The sequence below is a fragment of the Dromaius novaehollandiae genome, chromosome W, assembly GCF_036370855.1.
Source record: "Dromaius novaehollandiae isolate bDroNov1 chromosome W, bDroNov1.hap1, whole genome shotgun sequence".
Lineage (NCBI taxonomy): Eukaryota > Metazoa > Chordata > Aves > Casuariiformes > Dromaiidae > Dromaius > Dromaius novaehollandiae.
In genome coordinates this window covers 42,039,154-42,055,285 of record NC_088130.1, presented here as the reverse complement: position 1 = coordinate 42,055,285, position 16,132 = coordinate 42,039,154, and the positions used below count along the sequence as shown (strand labels likewise).

The following is a 16,132-nucleotide window of genomic DNA, read 5'->3' as shown; positions in this document are numbered from 1 at the left end:
TTGATTCCAGCACATGGTGCATGTTATCTTTTTCATGTCAGTAGTGGTTGTGCACCAGCCCCAGGAAGCTGTATTTGGACCTCTCAGTTCCCCTTGTGCAGAATCAGATTTTCATAAACCTTCACTTCTAAAACCTACCTTCAGGAATTTCTGTCATTCGTGATTGAAAAGACAGTATTATGGAATTCAAAATGTTTGGTCTGGTTTTTGTTTTCTTTTGTTTTTGAAAGAAGGAATAGGCTCTGGGGAGAGCCTATTAGAGTAATATGAATTGCATCCAACAGCATATCTGATATTGAGGAAAAGACTTCCTTAAATTTCAATGTTCTTTAAAGAATTCTATCAATTTATTTAAAATCTCTTCAATTTTCAGAGAGCTTTTCTTTTCAGAAGGGTCAGTAAAGCTATTAATATAACAAAAAGACAAGTGCTTGGACACGTTTTTTTTTGTTGAAGAAACATCTTTTTCTAAGCTCCATGTTAGTTAGAATTTTTTTCTACCATAATACGAAATGTTTTTAGTAAGTATTGAAATTTTAATTTAAAAGCTATTATTATTGCTATTTTTTGGTTTTTTTTTGAAGTCCGTAGACTTTTTTTCCTCACTTTAGTTTGTTAATTTTTTGTTGCAGGAATATCCTGCTTATGCAATATAATTCCCTGATCCTTGACATATCCTCTATATATTAACTTGTTACATTTAGTACGAGTTTTACCTACAAATCTTTGACTGACTGATAACCAAAAGCAAGGGCTGCTACATAAAATCCAAGTCAGGGTCTTCTGTCAGTCTTTAGATTGCTGCTTCCCTCCTAGGGCTTTAACAGATGAATTTTGTCATGTCTTTAAGTGGGGTAAGATGGTACTATGTTCTTCTAGCTGCTATTATTTCTGAGTTGTCTTTTTACTGTAGACTACTGTAATTATTGCATTATTGTAGTACCCTTTTAGGGACCACCTTTGAAGAAGATACTCACTTCACACTGCAGTTTCTCCATTTCAGGTGCCAGAATTGCATGCACTAGGGTAGAAGGTCCGTGTGTTCCCTCCTGCCAACTTTGCTATACAGCAGCAGTAACTTCTGGCAGAAGGGTGTGATAGATGGCTGGGGATAACACCATCTTAGACTGCCATAGCAGAGCTTATTCATTAAAACCCATGATAAAGAATTATTTTTATTGTGCTTGCAGTAAAATGCAAAGTACTGTACTCTGTCATCTTCTGAATTTTGAAAATCTGAATTTTGGGGTCAATGATTTCTTTTTTAATGTCCTTATATTCTGGCTTTGTTCCCTTTAAATTTTCAGTGATTCTTCTGTCCTTAAAGCCAATGCTTTCCTGTCACTGCTCTAACATAAAAAGTTGCATATATGGAAATTTGTAACCTCAATGGGAATCTGTCTAAGCAGAACTAAAATGTGTTTTAAAAAGATGTTCTAGCTATTGTGTTTTTAAAATGTATATACAGATCAAGTGTATATTTAAAAATGGGCTAACTTTTCAGAGGGAAGGTTATAACTCATGCCATCTGTGGCAGCTTGTAAATATGTTCAAAATTGCTAGCTAATAACTTTGGGAAAGGAATAGAAGAGCTGATTACATTCCATCAGCATGTATCTGTACCTGGATTTCAGAAATTTGTGAATAACCTGGACTGTACACGACATTTTTTAGTGTCTTCACTTAGGATCTTAGCATTTTTTTAGGCAGTGCTTAATGCCAGCTGGACATAAATTCACTTTTTTCCTGCCTGGGACACAACCTCTGAATTAATATTAGAGGTAAAATGTGATGCTAGACAGAGACCTGCATTACAGGAGATGCCGTCTTTACGGTTTAATTTTTAAATAGTGGTTTTGACTTCATGTAGATGTTCAGAATCCTGTGGTAATTCCTTAAGCGTTGAAGTGTTAACACCTTGTCTTTCCAAATCCCAGTTTAGGTGAATTAAAAACTGTCTAAATTTATCCTCAGTTTCTGTTCGTTACAGTACTCACTGACTGAATGTTGTGTTGTGTCTAGTACTCCAGGTGAGCAGATGAGCAATAGGATTGAGCTTTGAAGTAAGCCTTGCTTTGAGCAGGAAGTTCCTTGGCCTACATTTTTTCATGATCCAATGACACGTTTCACCAGCTACATAGTAGATACTACTGTAGAGAATTTATATGGATGCAAAATTAGTGTTAACTAATTCTTCTGTAATGCCTGTAGTTCAGTTATTGCAAACTTTGTTGAGTTTTAAGAGATATTTACAAGGAATTTGTTAACTCAAAGGATGTGCACAAAGTAACTTAACTGCTTGTATCAGCAGAGTGACTGGGTCCCTAATCAAAGTGCTCAGGTTCTCTTGCTGATTCTGTACAAAGAGGCATGCTTATCTTTTTGCATTTGCATAAAAATTGCATTTTTAAATACATGAAATGTTAAAACCAAGGACATTTCTAAGAGATCTGTGCTTTCTTTAAACCAACAATAAACATCAGCTGCCAAGGAGACACCTGTATCAGATGATGGGCATCCTTCTCTGAAGAACAGGAATTTTGTGGAATAATCATGTTTTAAAACATGGTTAACTCATGTAAAAGAGTACAAGACCTATTATCTTTTCAAAAGGATTATTAGCTGGATATTTTATTTGAGTAATTAGTCATAAAAACTGGCATTTTATCTCTTTCACCCTGCAAAGAAAACCTCAGTTTTCTTAAGATGTATCCATATCAAAACTAATCTCTCTGAAGGTTTTGGAGAGCCTGTAAATCTTTAAGAAGAAAGTGCTTGTTTGGGAAGTACTGTGCAAAAGGCATTCTTCCCTCTCACGCTGGGTTGTTTCAACTTGAAGGTTAAGAAAGTTTGTCCCCCTCATGCTTACAGTGTGTATGTTTTTGTAGGATGGTTATTTGTGACTAAAATTAACTTTTCTGTAGGAAGCCATGCTCTTGTTACATGAACAGAATAGTGAACTGATGGAGTAATGGTTTACTAATGTAAGAATCCCCTTGAACATAAATACCTGGTTTTGGTTGGAAAAATAATCAGCTGTACTGCTTAACAGATGCAGAATGATAAAGGTCTCATCAAAGATTGATGAGAAAAAAAGACATTTATTTAATGACTGTTTTAGTTTAATAGTTTTCTTTTGTAGCTACATCAGTTTATGCTAATATTCTTTTGCAAGTGCTACATTCTTTTTCATAACTGTAAAAAGAAAAAATAATGCCTTCAAATGCCTCTCTCACCTTATAGCATAAACAAACAAAAAAAGTGCAGGGAAGGATATTTTGCAAACTATACTTTGAACACAGTATGTATCCTTAAACAGTGCTTCTGTACAGCATTTTTATGCAGTGACTATTATACTACTTAAACCAAAATATCAAATATAGTAGTTGAGTGCCTGTTTTTAGATGATCACTTTTTTTGTGAGGCTACCACTATTTGTCTAGCAAAATAATTTTATTGTATGGTTCCACAACATTTTGCAGAGAAAATAAACACCAAAGATAAAATATTTTCACCTTTTTAAACTCTTATATGATCTGCAAAAATCTATCAGATAGATTCAAAATCAAAAATCTCTGAAGTGGTGTATTTTACTGAAAGAGGTAACTTACCTTGAAATGTTACTTCCATTTTAAATAGTTAAAAATAGGACTGTGTAAAGATTTATGAAATTACTCTTTGGTGAGTGGATGAGCTTCACTAATTTTTCACTATAAAATTTGGTTTCTAATTCTCACAGCAATTCCTATAGCATTTCCAGTTTATCAACATCTGTCTTGATGTATGGGTAGCAGAGTTAGCCTCAGGTAGTGTCTAACTCCTCTCCTGCTATCTGGTATATCTCTGTTCATCTCCTTAGCCATATAGTAGACATTTCAGATAGTGTTGCTCCTCAGCTCTTTCACTCCTTATTCACCACAGCTCCCTAAGTAGTTTTGTTCCAAGAAATACTGCTTCCTAGGATAAATCTATCATCAAGTATAAATATCTTGCTTTCTTCTAAAATGCATGATTATATATGGCTATATCAAAATATATAAAATGTGTTTGCTTGTACCCAGGCCACCAGGCAATCCATTTGGGATATTTTTAAACCACATATTGCTGTTGATACAGGCATTTGTACTCAGTTTTGTAAATCAGTTTCAAAACTAGTACAGTTGGCATCACTGAATTTGACAAAGAATTCACTGACTCAAGGCAACATTGCCATTGTTTCAAACACGGCTATGTTTAATTTTGATCGCATTAGTGATCCAAGTGATTTGAATAGGAGTAATTCACATCCTTAAATTTAAGCATATGCACAAGTGTTTGCTGGATCAGATTCTAATTTAGTTCAGCTGTAGTCACTGAAGCACTGGTACTTTACTCCATCCTGAGGTCTCGCCTACAGTGAGTGAGACTGTTTGACAGCTATAGTGTTGTCATCATGCAGCTAATAAAAACAGCAGCTTATTCTAAGTAGTATTCTAATATGAATGATAGTTGAGATCATAGCTGACCACCTGGACAGCAACCTGCCTGAAAAAACGTTTTATAAATTAGTAACTTCTCACAGTTTTAACAGGAATACATGAATTAACAGAGACCTAGGCCAGACTGTTCTCTCAAGGTGGGAAACCATGGCTCTTAAAAGGAAAACTAGCAAGGAAAAATTTCAGCTTGTGATGTTTTCTTTATCAAGATGTATAAAGAACACCTGAGAGGCCTTTTGTTGTTTTTAAACCTTTCCAGTTTTTGGGGAAATGTAACACTAGATTCAGGTCTTGCTTCCCATTCTTTGCTTAAAAAATCCTTATGAATAACTGGAGAACAAGTAGGATTAAGACTTCAAAGACAAAAGAAGTATATCTCCCAGAACCAAAATAACCTACTGCTTTACTGGAAGAGTATCACTTGCACATAAGGGTTTGTACTAATTTAGCTATATTGGATTAAATCTAATTAACTATTCCAATTTTCCTGTACACAGCCTGAGAAACACTTATGAGCAGGTACCTTTGGTAGTGACTCAGCATTTCCTAAGTGATAAATAAGAGGATGTGTCTATTTCCATACTCCCTCACTGGGGGAAAAAATTAAGCAACGTAACAAGAGAACAAAGCTGATTTTTTTCCTCCGAAGGTCACTTGTAACATTGATGTAATGGTAAACATTAGCATCAACTTTTCACATTACTTCTTTGTCAAAATTAAGTACAAAATACTTCCAATACCTCAGAAGAATTTCACTTCTCCAGTGAGACATTTGCCATTTTCCCCTGTGATCTGAGCTTTTTGTAAATAATTAGTGTTTCTATTGAGGAAGCAGCAATCCCATATATGTAATTAATTGTAAAATCAAGGCAGGGGAAATCTGGTTTTATACATTCAGAAATAAACCAGTTAGACTAGCTAGTCTTTAGTTGATATTGTCCAAACAAGAATTCATATTCCTTAAAGATGTATTTTTAACTTCAGATATTTAACCTCATTATGAGAGGAATAGAAAATTGCAGTTTCCATTTAAAATACCATGAAAACACATGAAAAATATAGTTTATGTAGTGTTTATATGGAATAACTTGCATTTAGTTAATAATATTGCCTTCTGTTGTTTAACATAATTTCTCTGCCATAAAAAATTTCACTGTAATCTTTCTTGTTTCTACCTGGTATATGTGGATGCTAATCCAACATCTACTGAAATAAAAGGCAGTCCTTCATCTAGAACTTGGATGGAACCAAATGTTCCGTGAGCCTCACCATCCTTCCCCTGGTAGTTAATAGCTGTTAAAATGTACCTAACTCTGTTTTCAGAACTTTCTTATTTTTGGTTATGTAACTGTGCAAACTTAGCTTTTGTTAACATAACAACACTTCTTGTTTTTGTGGATGTGCACAGACTAGGTTTTGCCAGCCAATCCATAAGTGACCAACAATCTTTCAGTGGAATAATAGTCTGTCTCTAAATTAAAAACAAACAAACAAAAACAATTTGCAAGTACCTGCAATATTTTTGTGAATAGGAATTGGTTACTTGGGGTGAGAAGCTAAACAAGTGTGACAATGATATTTGAGTAAGTCAAATATGATAGAGAGCATAGTGCAGATCATTGTGGGTCTTTTCAGCTGTCATATCTCAGGTTCAGGGGAGCTGTGACTGGAGGATACCAAAGGAAATTAAGACTTTCAAGACCCACATATTGTGGGGAAAAAATAATTTTGACATTAGTGATAATGATTTGCATCTTTGCTTATTCTAGCTACCTTTGAGAGCCTGGACAAAAAATCAATGATAACATAATTTGCCTTCAAGCAGTCATGTCACTACAGACCTACATAGTATGTAGCAAAATTAGTTTCAAGATTTAAACTTGTAGTTTCAGTCCAGCACTTGATATAGAACTGTGTTGCGTAGGGATGTAAATCATGCTCCTTTATTTTCCAGATGATATTCTTCTTTGAATTGCATATACTGTAAACTATAGGACATTTTTATATTGTTACATCAAAAGATACTTACAGAAGTGTATGTTTGTTTGAAATTATCTTACAGGAAGGGCAAAACTAAATAACATCACAGCTATCTGTTAGGAAACATATTGTCATACTGAGTGAATTTTAACTGAAGCTGCAAGAAGGTAGACAGTACCCACTGAGTATTTCAGAAAAGAATACCTAGTTTCAGTATACAGAAATTCATGTTATACAGCCACCATTTCAGTACAATTAATGTCTGTAAATTAAGGCAAACAGACCACATTAAATATACCTCAATCTTTAGAAGCTGTTTTATAAAATGCTAAATGTGATACCAGTCGTCAAGCATCTATGGAATATGCACAAATACAAGGTAGATGTTTGGAACCACAGCACACTAAGTGGGAAGGAGAATTACATTTTAGATAGATGTAAGAATACGCAGTAACTTGGAGATGAAGGTATATTTCTGGTCTTTTAGAAATTCAGGCCTCTGCTTTATATTGGGCAAAATCGGGTTTTAAGGACAGGTCTTCCATCTCTCAGGTCAGTACCCTAGCTGTTGGTTTTAGATATAGAGACGAGCACAAGGGCAGAGCTCTTCCTTGCTCCCAAGCCTGTGTGTGCAGGGTCCTCTTATTCTGGCTGCAGGCCAAGACCACATCTGGATGTGCCCCACCATCTGTATCTTGTTTTGAAAAAAAACCCCAGGCATGTGAGTGGAAAGGAGATCCTGCCTGGTTCAGAGATCTCCTGGTTTTGACAGTCAGAGATGAGAACTGTAGGACACACCACAGAAAGTAATGAACCCCAGCTTAGCTATAGCCTCTGCTCCCTCTCTCCCCCCCTCCCCCCCACCTTTTTTTAAATGAGCAAATGCCAGGACAGGAATAGCTTGAGAATCTGAAGTTGATTGAAGCGCCAAGCTGACATCGAGAGATTAGACAGGACTTCTTGTTCAGTGTGCTGGCTTCTTGACTCAGTACCTGACCATTGCCACGTGTTGTACAGTGAACTTGAGTTAGCCAGGGTCCTGTGTATCACACTGTGATTTCCAGTGGACAGCAAGGAGTCAAGGAGTCTAAAATAGGCTCCCAGTTTGTATATGGAATTTCCTGGACGTAGTTACGCATGTAATACTGAGCCTGTAACATGAACTTTATTTACTGTGTGTACTGCAGCTCATCTGTTTTCATGCAATAAAGCCACTGAAGCCAGAAGACACTGCCTATATTCAGTTGCCACTGCCCACCTTTTGTGTGCAGGCATTATCCTGGTTTTATCTGGGACATCTGGATATCACACAACTTGGCCAGAGCTACGGTCTGTTGTCCAGCATCCCAGTCAAATGTTTGAAGTTCCCAAATTCCACCTGTACAATATTTCTGGGTGGAAAAAGAATACACATTTGGGGGAAACTTGGAGGTAGGGTGGTTTCAATGTAAAAATGAGAACTGCGATGCCTAAGGATTTAGCCTTTGTAGATTCAGCCCATCAGGGGTAAGATTTCAATGTTGAATTTGAAAACATTATGAAAACAATATAATAAATATTCCTCAGTTTGCAGAAAGCAGCATCATTAGCTGAGCGTATCTTTTCATGTAGTATCTAAGCCATTTAACTCATTCCAAGGTAGAGAGCTAGTTAAGAGCCTTATATTACAGATCTGTCTTTTGTGATGTGTATCATTACAATCGGATAGAACTGTGAATATGTACGTAAAGATTTTGTTACCCTTTAATCTCCTGTTAAAAATTTACTAATTGCTTGATCTGCTCAGTTTGTAATGACTGCCTCCTTAACAGCATTTTCTGATTTTTGGTCTCCTTAGGGAAAGCAGGTGCTGTTGGTACTAAGTTTTTTTGTCCACAAGAAATCATTCCAGAAACCTTGTTTATGAAACTAACATCTGAAATTGGGCGGTGAGGATTCACATTTAAAGGTGGAAGGAAACCTGGTCTCGTTTGAGCAATATGATCCAACAGTAAGGCTGCTGAACCCCGTCTTTCTAGAAAAGCTTGATTTCTTCTGCTCAGAGGAACAGGCGGCATGTTCTCTAGTAATTCCCTAGAACTTGATAACAAAGAGGGAGATGGAGAAAGAATCTTCTTCTTTCCTATCACTGACTTAGTATCTTCTGCAGTTGCAGGACCCAGACTAGTAGTTAACTGAGAATCAGAGCTGTAGTGATTTGCTCCTAAATTTCTTTTCTGGATAATACATCTCAGGGTTGAAGTGAACCTGATTTGTCCCAAATCAGAATCCTCACCCACAGAAATCCCACTGGGGTTCTGTTTCTCTTCAGCATAAAGAGTCTGAGAATTTATTTCGTCATATGATAATTTCCTTGATCCAGTCTGATCAAAAGTTTTCAAAAAATGAGCAGTGTCTTTTATGTCAATACTTTGGTGTCTGGTGATAAATCTCTTTGATAGGGCAAGGCCATTGATTTTAAAGGAGAGCTCTTCTTCTGGAGTTATATCCTGAAGTTGTTCTTGTAAAGAGGCACCTTTGTTCTGGTGAAACAGTGAAGGAGAGCTCTTTATCCAAGGCTCAGACTGTAGCCACTGTGCCTGGGCCAGCTTGGATCCTATATGTGTTGAACTGGATTTTCTAGTAGGTGAAACTGGTTCAGATGAGTTGTCTGTGCTTCTTGGATGATCCAGCTCTTTAAAGCTGAAAAGTGCTTTTTTAGTTTCATTTGAACTTGAAAGTGGGCATGGAGATGTTTTCAGTTCTATTTCCGATGGGGAAGTGCAAGCACTTGGGGAATGGCATTCCTCAGAGTCAGCAGGAGGCACATTTAAGTACTGTTTAGTTGTCTGCTTTCCAGATGGAGACTTGTCCGTGGTGATGATGATTACTTCTTTTCCTCTTGCTCTGCAGGCATTAAGAAGAACTTCCAGGGTCTCTTTGTCTTCGGAGTTTATTGCATACACAAGGGCAGAACAGTTAGAGTGATCTTGTAGGCTTGGGTCAGCTCCACTTTTCAGTAGCAAAGAAATCACTTCAAGGCCTGCTTTTTCTAAGCAAGCATGCATCAAGGCTGTCTTTCCAGATTTGTCCTGTATGTTTGGATCTGCTTTGTTTTCCAGTAGATATTTAACCATTTTTGCCTTGCTGACACTCTGGGAGTCCACATGCTTTGTCCTACAAGCAATCATTAACGGGGTTTCACCTCTGTCATTGCTTTCATTAATGTAGGCTCCACCCTCTAGTAACAGTCTGGTGAGACGAAGTCGGCTTTGATAGACAGCTCTTATGAGAGAATTCCCAGCTGTTGGCAACTCCACAGTTTCATTCATTGCACTTGTCTCTCACTTACACCTTCCTAGCTGCTGAAAAGAACACCTGGTTTTCAGAGAAAGTAAATAGGCCAACAAAACAAAACAGAAAAAGATTTAATTGCATGAATTTCTCCTGTACATTCCCCAGTACTTTGTGAAAAGAGTATGGAGATGAGGAAAAAAAAAAGACACTCCCACCTCCCATACCTCAAGAAATACATTAAAAATTTGAAATAATATTGAATATAACATTTACACAAGCTTAAAGAATAGCTGGGTTTTTTTTTGATTGCTTAGGCTTTCATCATACTCTGCCAAATAAGCTGCAAAGAAAGTGTCACTCTGAACACTGTAATGGCTTTATACTAACTTGCACCCAAGTGGCGCCACTATGGTTGTGCTACTCATGATTTGCATCAGTTGAACAGAGTGAATACTGCAGTACTTTTTTCACTGATGTTAGATACGGTGACGCAATCACTCATTCTTTTTTATAAAATGAGAAGGCAAAACATCTAGGATTTAATGAGGAAAAAAACCAAATTCCTGGGCATAACATGTAAGAAAAGCAAGTGTGGTAAAATACTTTTATATAACGAATTAACTGTTAAAATAGTGGGGCAACAAATATTAATATCCTATATAAAAGTAGTAATATTTGTGGAAGCATACTACCTTTCTTATGCTGCTTTGAAAACTTACCAGTCAGTGTGAAACAGCATAAATGAAGTGATACACAGCCTATCCCACTCATCGTAGAGATCGGGGGCTGAGAAGAGTCCAGTACTTGGGCACATAATATCAGCTCTAAAAGAAAAGAAACATTTGATAGGATCAGAGAAAAAATAAGGTTTCACATGAAAAACAAAGAGCTTAATGTGGTATCAAATAATGAAGAGTCTTGCATGAATGCACCCATGCATACATGCAATCAATAGAATTAAATTACTTTTATTTCTTTTATGTGCTTGCTTAACTAAATGGAGGGAAAATCTTTAGTGCCAAAGAAAAATCAATATTTAACAGTTGGCAGAGCAGTAATTCCAATACAAGATTAGCCATGAATATGAAAATTACATGTTTACTATATGTTCCTAGAGAAATAAAACTGTTTAGTTAGTTTAACCGCAATGGAAATTAACAGACTCATTTTTATTTACCATTGAAAACATTAGTAATATTCTGGTACATAACTGAACAGCAATAATTTCATTCTTTTTTTCTTTGATATTGGAGTTTTACTTTGAATTCCAGAATTAAAGAATGAAGTCACTGTAGTTTGTTCCACAAGTCCAACAAACAAAAAAGTAAGTTGAAATACACATGTGGAAATTTTTATCACAGGGTTTTTTCCCTCAGTTTATTTCACTCCATAGCAGAATGCTCTGCAGCTACAAGTGCTTTGCTTTTATTAAGCAATGACATTCAGAAGTTTTTCAGACACAAGGAGAACAATTAGTTAGAAGGCTTCATACTTGTATTAATAAAACATTGAACACTGATTCAATATACATTAATAATAAAACACTGGGTAAAATGTTGATTCAATATAGACATTATTTGGTGACATGGTGTAATAATGGTCACATAGGTAGCAGGTGTTTGGATAAGATACCTTGCAATATTTAGAATATCGGGAAAAAACAAGAAACACACCCATGAGATGAACTGTTTCACCTTTGATGGCATTTATTTCTGGCCTCACAGCCCTCACAAAGACTGTTTGCGACATACGTAGCACAGGAGTCCTCTTCCTAGAAGTTAAGGGGAATGAAAGAGGGCCAGAACTTCACTGTCTGTCCTCGTGAGAAGAAACATCCACTTGTGATCGCCGGTAAGAGGGGCGACACCACTGCGGTACTATTGTCTTCTCTTGTTCAGTTGATTTTCTTTATTCTGTCTTGATAAAACATTTTTGAAAAGTAATTGCATTCAAATTACTTTAAGGATTCATTCTGTTTTACTGAGAGTACATGATTCAGTATTTTCTATGGCAGTTTTCATTGATGTACAAATCATTATTAGGAAATGCATATTTTTGACAAGTAACATACTCAAGATTATTACCAAGTCTTTTATAAAACTATCCAATTAAATAGTACAGTTAGCTTTTCAGAAACAAATTAAACAGAAATATCTTTTAGATAGCACATATGCTGGAATTTTGACTATATTCTCCCTTTTGACGTATCTGGAAGTCATAGCTGATTTTACATCTCTTTCATATTTATCTAAAACTCAATTTTTAACTGCTTGCTTTATTTTACTGGTGGTACGTAGCACTTATACAAGCCTTTTCATCCATAGAAATAACTTTTTTGGTTAAAAACACATTAAATATTGAACAGGCATGGAAATAGAAGAATGTTGCTCAAAGTCGCAGAGCAGGTAAATGCTAGAAGTAGGAACGAGGCTATTTTTCTGGTGTATGATCTAACGCCTTTACGTGCTTAAGTTTACTATCTCTATAGACTTCACCTGGACCATTCACATGACTGAGGATAGAAGAAGGCTGGTCTAGGCCAACAGTTGGTGTTAGGCTGTCTGGAGCAGACTTTGGGTTTGGGAGACCCAGTTCTGCCATATACCTCCTGTGAGGTCATTTAAGGCCCATTTTCTAAATACATTTTAATACCTTAATTAAACTGAGATCAGTGAAAGTTAGAATAAGGATCTGAGTCTTGCTACATAAGATTGTCGTGGGAAAAAAAATGCAAAAAAGACTGAGCTGCTTACACACTGTTACAGTGGGAATGACACAAGTGCCTAAATACAGAGAGGATGTAGAACCTAATACTGGGAAATCTTTTCCTTCCCTAAAAGGAAATCCTTTACCAGTAACTCCTTTTCGCCAAGTAAGTATCTACCTATATACATACATATTCCCAGCTGTAAACTAGGCAAGGTTCATCTTTAAACATTTCTGCCTTCAGAGTGGGGAAGAGGGGCTACAGGATAGGCAGCATGCGTTTCCACGGTGCTGTATGAGCTTGGGCTGCAGAAAGCCCGTGATGCTGTTGTACAGGCAAGTCAGCAGTTTCAGTATGCCTGAGCCCCCCAGGGATTTGTAGGTAGTAATAAATTCACTTCAGAAACCCTGATAGGCCCAACTGATCATCTTACCCACAAGTTGGGACTGTCAGATCTGTAAAACAGGCTGGCTCATCCCTGAAGGAAGGAGCGTAGGCACAAGGGCTGCTAAGATTCAAGCACACTATTTCTAGGTTGATCTGCACTTTGCCTGTAAAGGAAGTGGAGGGGAAGTGGAGCAGGAAATGTAAACTTTGATCCAGGGGAATAAAAATGCCCAAGTACTTCAGGTTCAGATACAACAGTATGAAAAGAAAATGTAACAGAGATGTAACTGGACAAATATAATGTAGAATACATTCCTGAATGCTGGATGAAAATAACTATGATTTGATCTAGAGAATCTGTTTGACAAAGATGTGCTTAGGGTTATGTCGTCCTAAAATTGGCACTGTGGGAACAAAGGGTAGTGGGACTTCCATGAGATCCACATTGACACTCGCTCAATGGAAACGTACAGTCTCCAGCTGGACTGGATATACCCTGCACCAAAAAAAAGGCGCATAGCTGGTTATTTTGAAGTGAAAGACCATAGTTCAAGCAGATTCTCCAAAAGATTAGTTTATTTGATTATTCATCATGGATTTCTGCTAAACAAATTGGGATTATAAAATATTTCTAAATCTAATTAACTGCAATGTTAGGAACAAGTACTTGTGTTTGCGAAATGTCAGAGGTGACACAGCTGCTTTTCAGCTGTGGAAATATACTTGTGCCAGTATAGTTCCTCATTCTTTGAACTGCTGTGTGACCTAGTTAATAACAACTGATTGTGAATGGGTCTTTCAGATTATCCACAAATTTCTGGTGTTATTGTACTAATAGTATTCCAGGAATGCTATTTCTTTCTAGCATTTTATATTCAGAAAATGAAATTGTTCTGGAAACCAATCTGTGATGAAGTAGCATGAAGCACCTTGTAGTATGAAAAACAACTGATTTTTGGAGCCAATGATGGTTTGTTTCCAAGGAGTAGACAGACAGGCACTATTTGTGTATTTGTGCTGGATCCTGTCCTGAGGTCGGGCTGGCAAATATAAGACAGTGATAACCTAGGGTCCTGTTCTGATACAGGATCTACTGCCATCATAGTGGGAAAAGCCATTAAAACCAAACTAAAGTTTTACCACTTTTTTTTTTTTTGCAGCCCTTGCTTGCTAGTTTGTAAACAGTACTTAATTACTAGGAGAAACTCTAGTTAGAAGTGTTTCATTATGTGTAACAGTGGAAATCACCACAAAATTGAGGGGAAAAAAGCTCACTGATGTTACCACATATAAACAAATACATACACAAACATTTTCACTAAGTAAAGGAGTGCTATGAATCAGTGTTCTTGCAAGGTACTTCTTGCCTCTTCACAGTTAAAGACAAATTTTCTGCCCTTTGTGCCTCAGCACTCTACAAATTATACAAACAAGCTCTTTCACAGAAGTGTTTAGGGAGGCCAGAATCATTCCACTAAAATGAAGTCACCAATTCTCATCTCTCTGAAAAGATGTGCTTGCACAGTTAAAGAACATAAATCTTTAAATATTTTTGTGATTTCCAAGACTACTTTAACCCTGTAAATTTCCTTGGTCAGTATAAGAAGAACTCCAATTTCCTGTACTATATTGTATACGCATTAAAGTGTTTCAGGTATGAAAAGGATTTTTGTTTAAAAAACTGCCATTGTGTCACCACCAAAACTCTTCTCTTTTCAAGGAGTTGCCGGAGTCAGGTCCAGTTTCAGAATCCTAGCCTGTAACATGCAACTTTTCATAACAATGCCTCTGTCTCCTCAGCCTTGCTGCTTTCCAAGGTTAACTGCGGGATGGTCAAAGTTTTCTGCATGTTTCTAATCAGTCTTCTAATTTACAATGTTCTACGTTTATACTTTTGAAGAAAGCTTGGAGAGGTCCAGCCAGCTGCTTCAGGAACTTTTTCTGTCACAGTATTTACCATCTCCCCAAATATTCTCTTTCCTCTGGAGGGGTTTTCTACAGTGACAGTTACCATCAGAGAGTGGTCGAAGCATGGTGGGCAGTACTGGGAGAGAAAAGTTTAAGCTGGGGAGGGGGGGTCTGCATTAAGATGACCCCTGTGGCTTGTGCTCACCTCACAGCATCCTGCCTTGTAACATAATGGCTCTAATGGTTTTGCTGAGAGAGAGCTGGAAAAACAGGGACAAGAAATTTCTGTACAGAGGTCTACAGAGAATACACCTGAAAAATACACATGGAGGCTAGAACAATAAGCATGTTAAAAGCTCTTCTGTTAAAAATTCATTGAGAGGGAAGTGACCAGTATTTGCTCGTAATCTTAGAAGAGCCTAACAAAACCACTTTCCAAGAAAAACATCCCACATACAGGCTGAATTCCATCTTCTTTAATCCCAGTAACCTTTAGACACAGACAGCTGCAAGCTGAGCTAACACGGCAAGGCAGAACACGCACCCTCTGAAATCGCTCCTCAGCATTTTGGCCATACTTTCCGTAAATGTGCGATCCTTCCCGTTCTGCAGTATAAACTAAATGAAACACAGCCTCGAATCACACTGAATAGTAAGCACATGTCTCATTTGGGATTGCGAGAAGGGAGTTTTCACTTGTTACTATCTCAGTTTATCCTTCTCCTGCATTACCTCCTGTTAGAAGAAAAGCGATGCACCTGCAGGTCCTCCAGCAGCAGAGGTATCTGGATGAACGCAGCACGCTCTTTTCACTAACAGCCTGCACAAGGGGAACGATCTGCCCTTCAACAGCGTTTCCACAGCCTTCGTTACTCGACTCGACAAAACCCCAAAGAAAGAGGTGGAAGTTCAGCTCGCTTTATGAACTGACCTGCTTTCATTCAATCCCCCAGCCAAGCTGTCCGCTGCACATCCGCCCGCGAGCGGCGGCGAGCCGCCGAGGCGCCTTCCCCGGGGGAGCCCCGCCGCTGCTGCCGGCACCCGCCGCCCCGCGGAGCCTTGTCGGCGCCGTCGCAGGACTGACAGAGCCGCCAAGAGCGCGGGGCGCCGCCGCGCCGCAAGGGGAGCAGCTGCCCGCAGCGGCGACCCCGCCTCTGCACGGCGCGGCCGGGCGAGGCGGCCGCCCGGCGACAGGGCGCGGAGCTTACCTGCGGCGGGCGCCGCTCCGGCGGGCTGCGGCCAGGGCGAAGCGGGAGCGCGGCGGTGGCGGCGCCCCCTAGCGCCGCGGCCGGCGGGGCAGGAGCGGCGGCTGCGCGGCTGCAGGGGCACCCGGGGGCGCCGCCCGCCTGTGGGGCAGCTGGGCGCGCACGCTCCGCGCCCGTCACCTCCCCGCCGC

General features: G+C 38.5%; 1 protein-coding gene across 17 annotated transcripts; it reads right to left on the bottom strand.

The window, feature by feature from the left end:
* Nucleotides 1–6,399: 6,399 nt before the first annotated feature.
* On the bottom strand, nucleotides 6,400–16,092 carry LOC112983667 (ankyrin repeat domain-containing protein 34B). 17 transcript variants are annotated; one of them, XM_064500070.1, is made up of 7 exons: nucleotides 15,945–16,092; nucleotides 15,469–15,556; nucleotides 15,281–15,354; nucleotides 12,875–12,992; nucleotides 11,408–11,651; nucleotides 10,454–10,558; nucleotides 6,400–9,815 (listed from the first exon to the last, which is right to left on the bottom strand). In XM_064500070.1, exon 7 carries the CDS (start codon nucleotides 9,767–9,769, stop codon nucleotides 8,213–8,215), a length of 1,557 nt encoding a protein of 518 aa, XP_064356140.1. In that variant the 5' UTR covers nucleotides 9,770–9,815; nucleotides 10,454–10,558; nucleotides 11,408–11,651; nucleotides 12,875–12,992; nucleotides 15,281–15,354; nucleotides 15,469–15,556; nucleotides 15,945–16,092; the 3' UTR covers nucleotides 6,400–8,212. The 17 variants fall into 17 exon arrangements, with proteins under 17 accessions (XP_064356140.1, XP_025956726.2, XP_064356139.1 ...); XM_026100941.2 differs by lacking the exon at nucleotides 15,945–16,092 and having other exon boundaries at nucleotides 11,408–11,647; nucleotides 15,469–15,649; XM_064500069.1 differs by lacking the exons at nucleotides 12,875–12,992; nucleotides 15,281–15,354.
* Nucleotides 16,093–16,132: the final 40 nt, after the last annotated feature.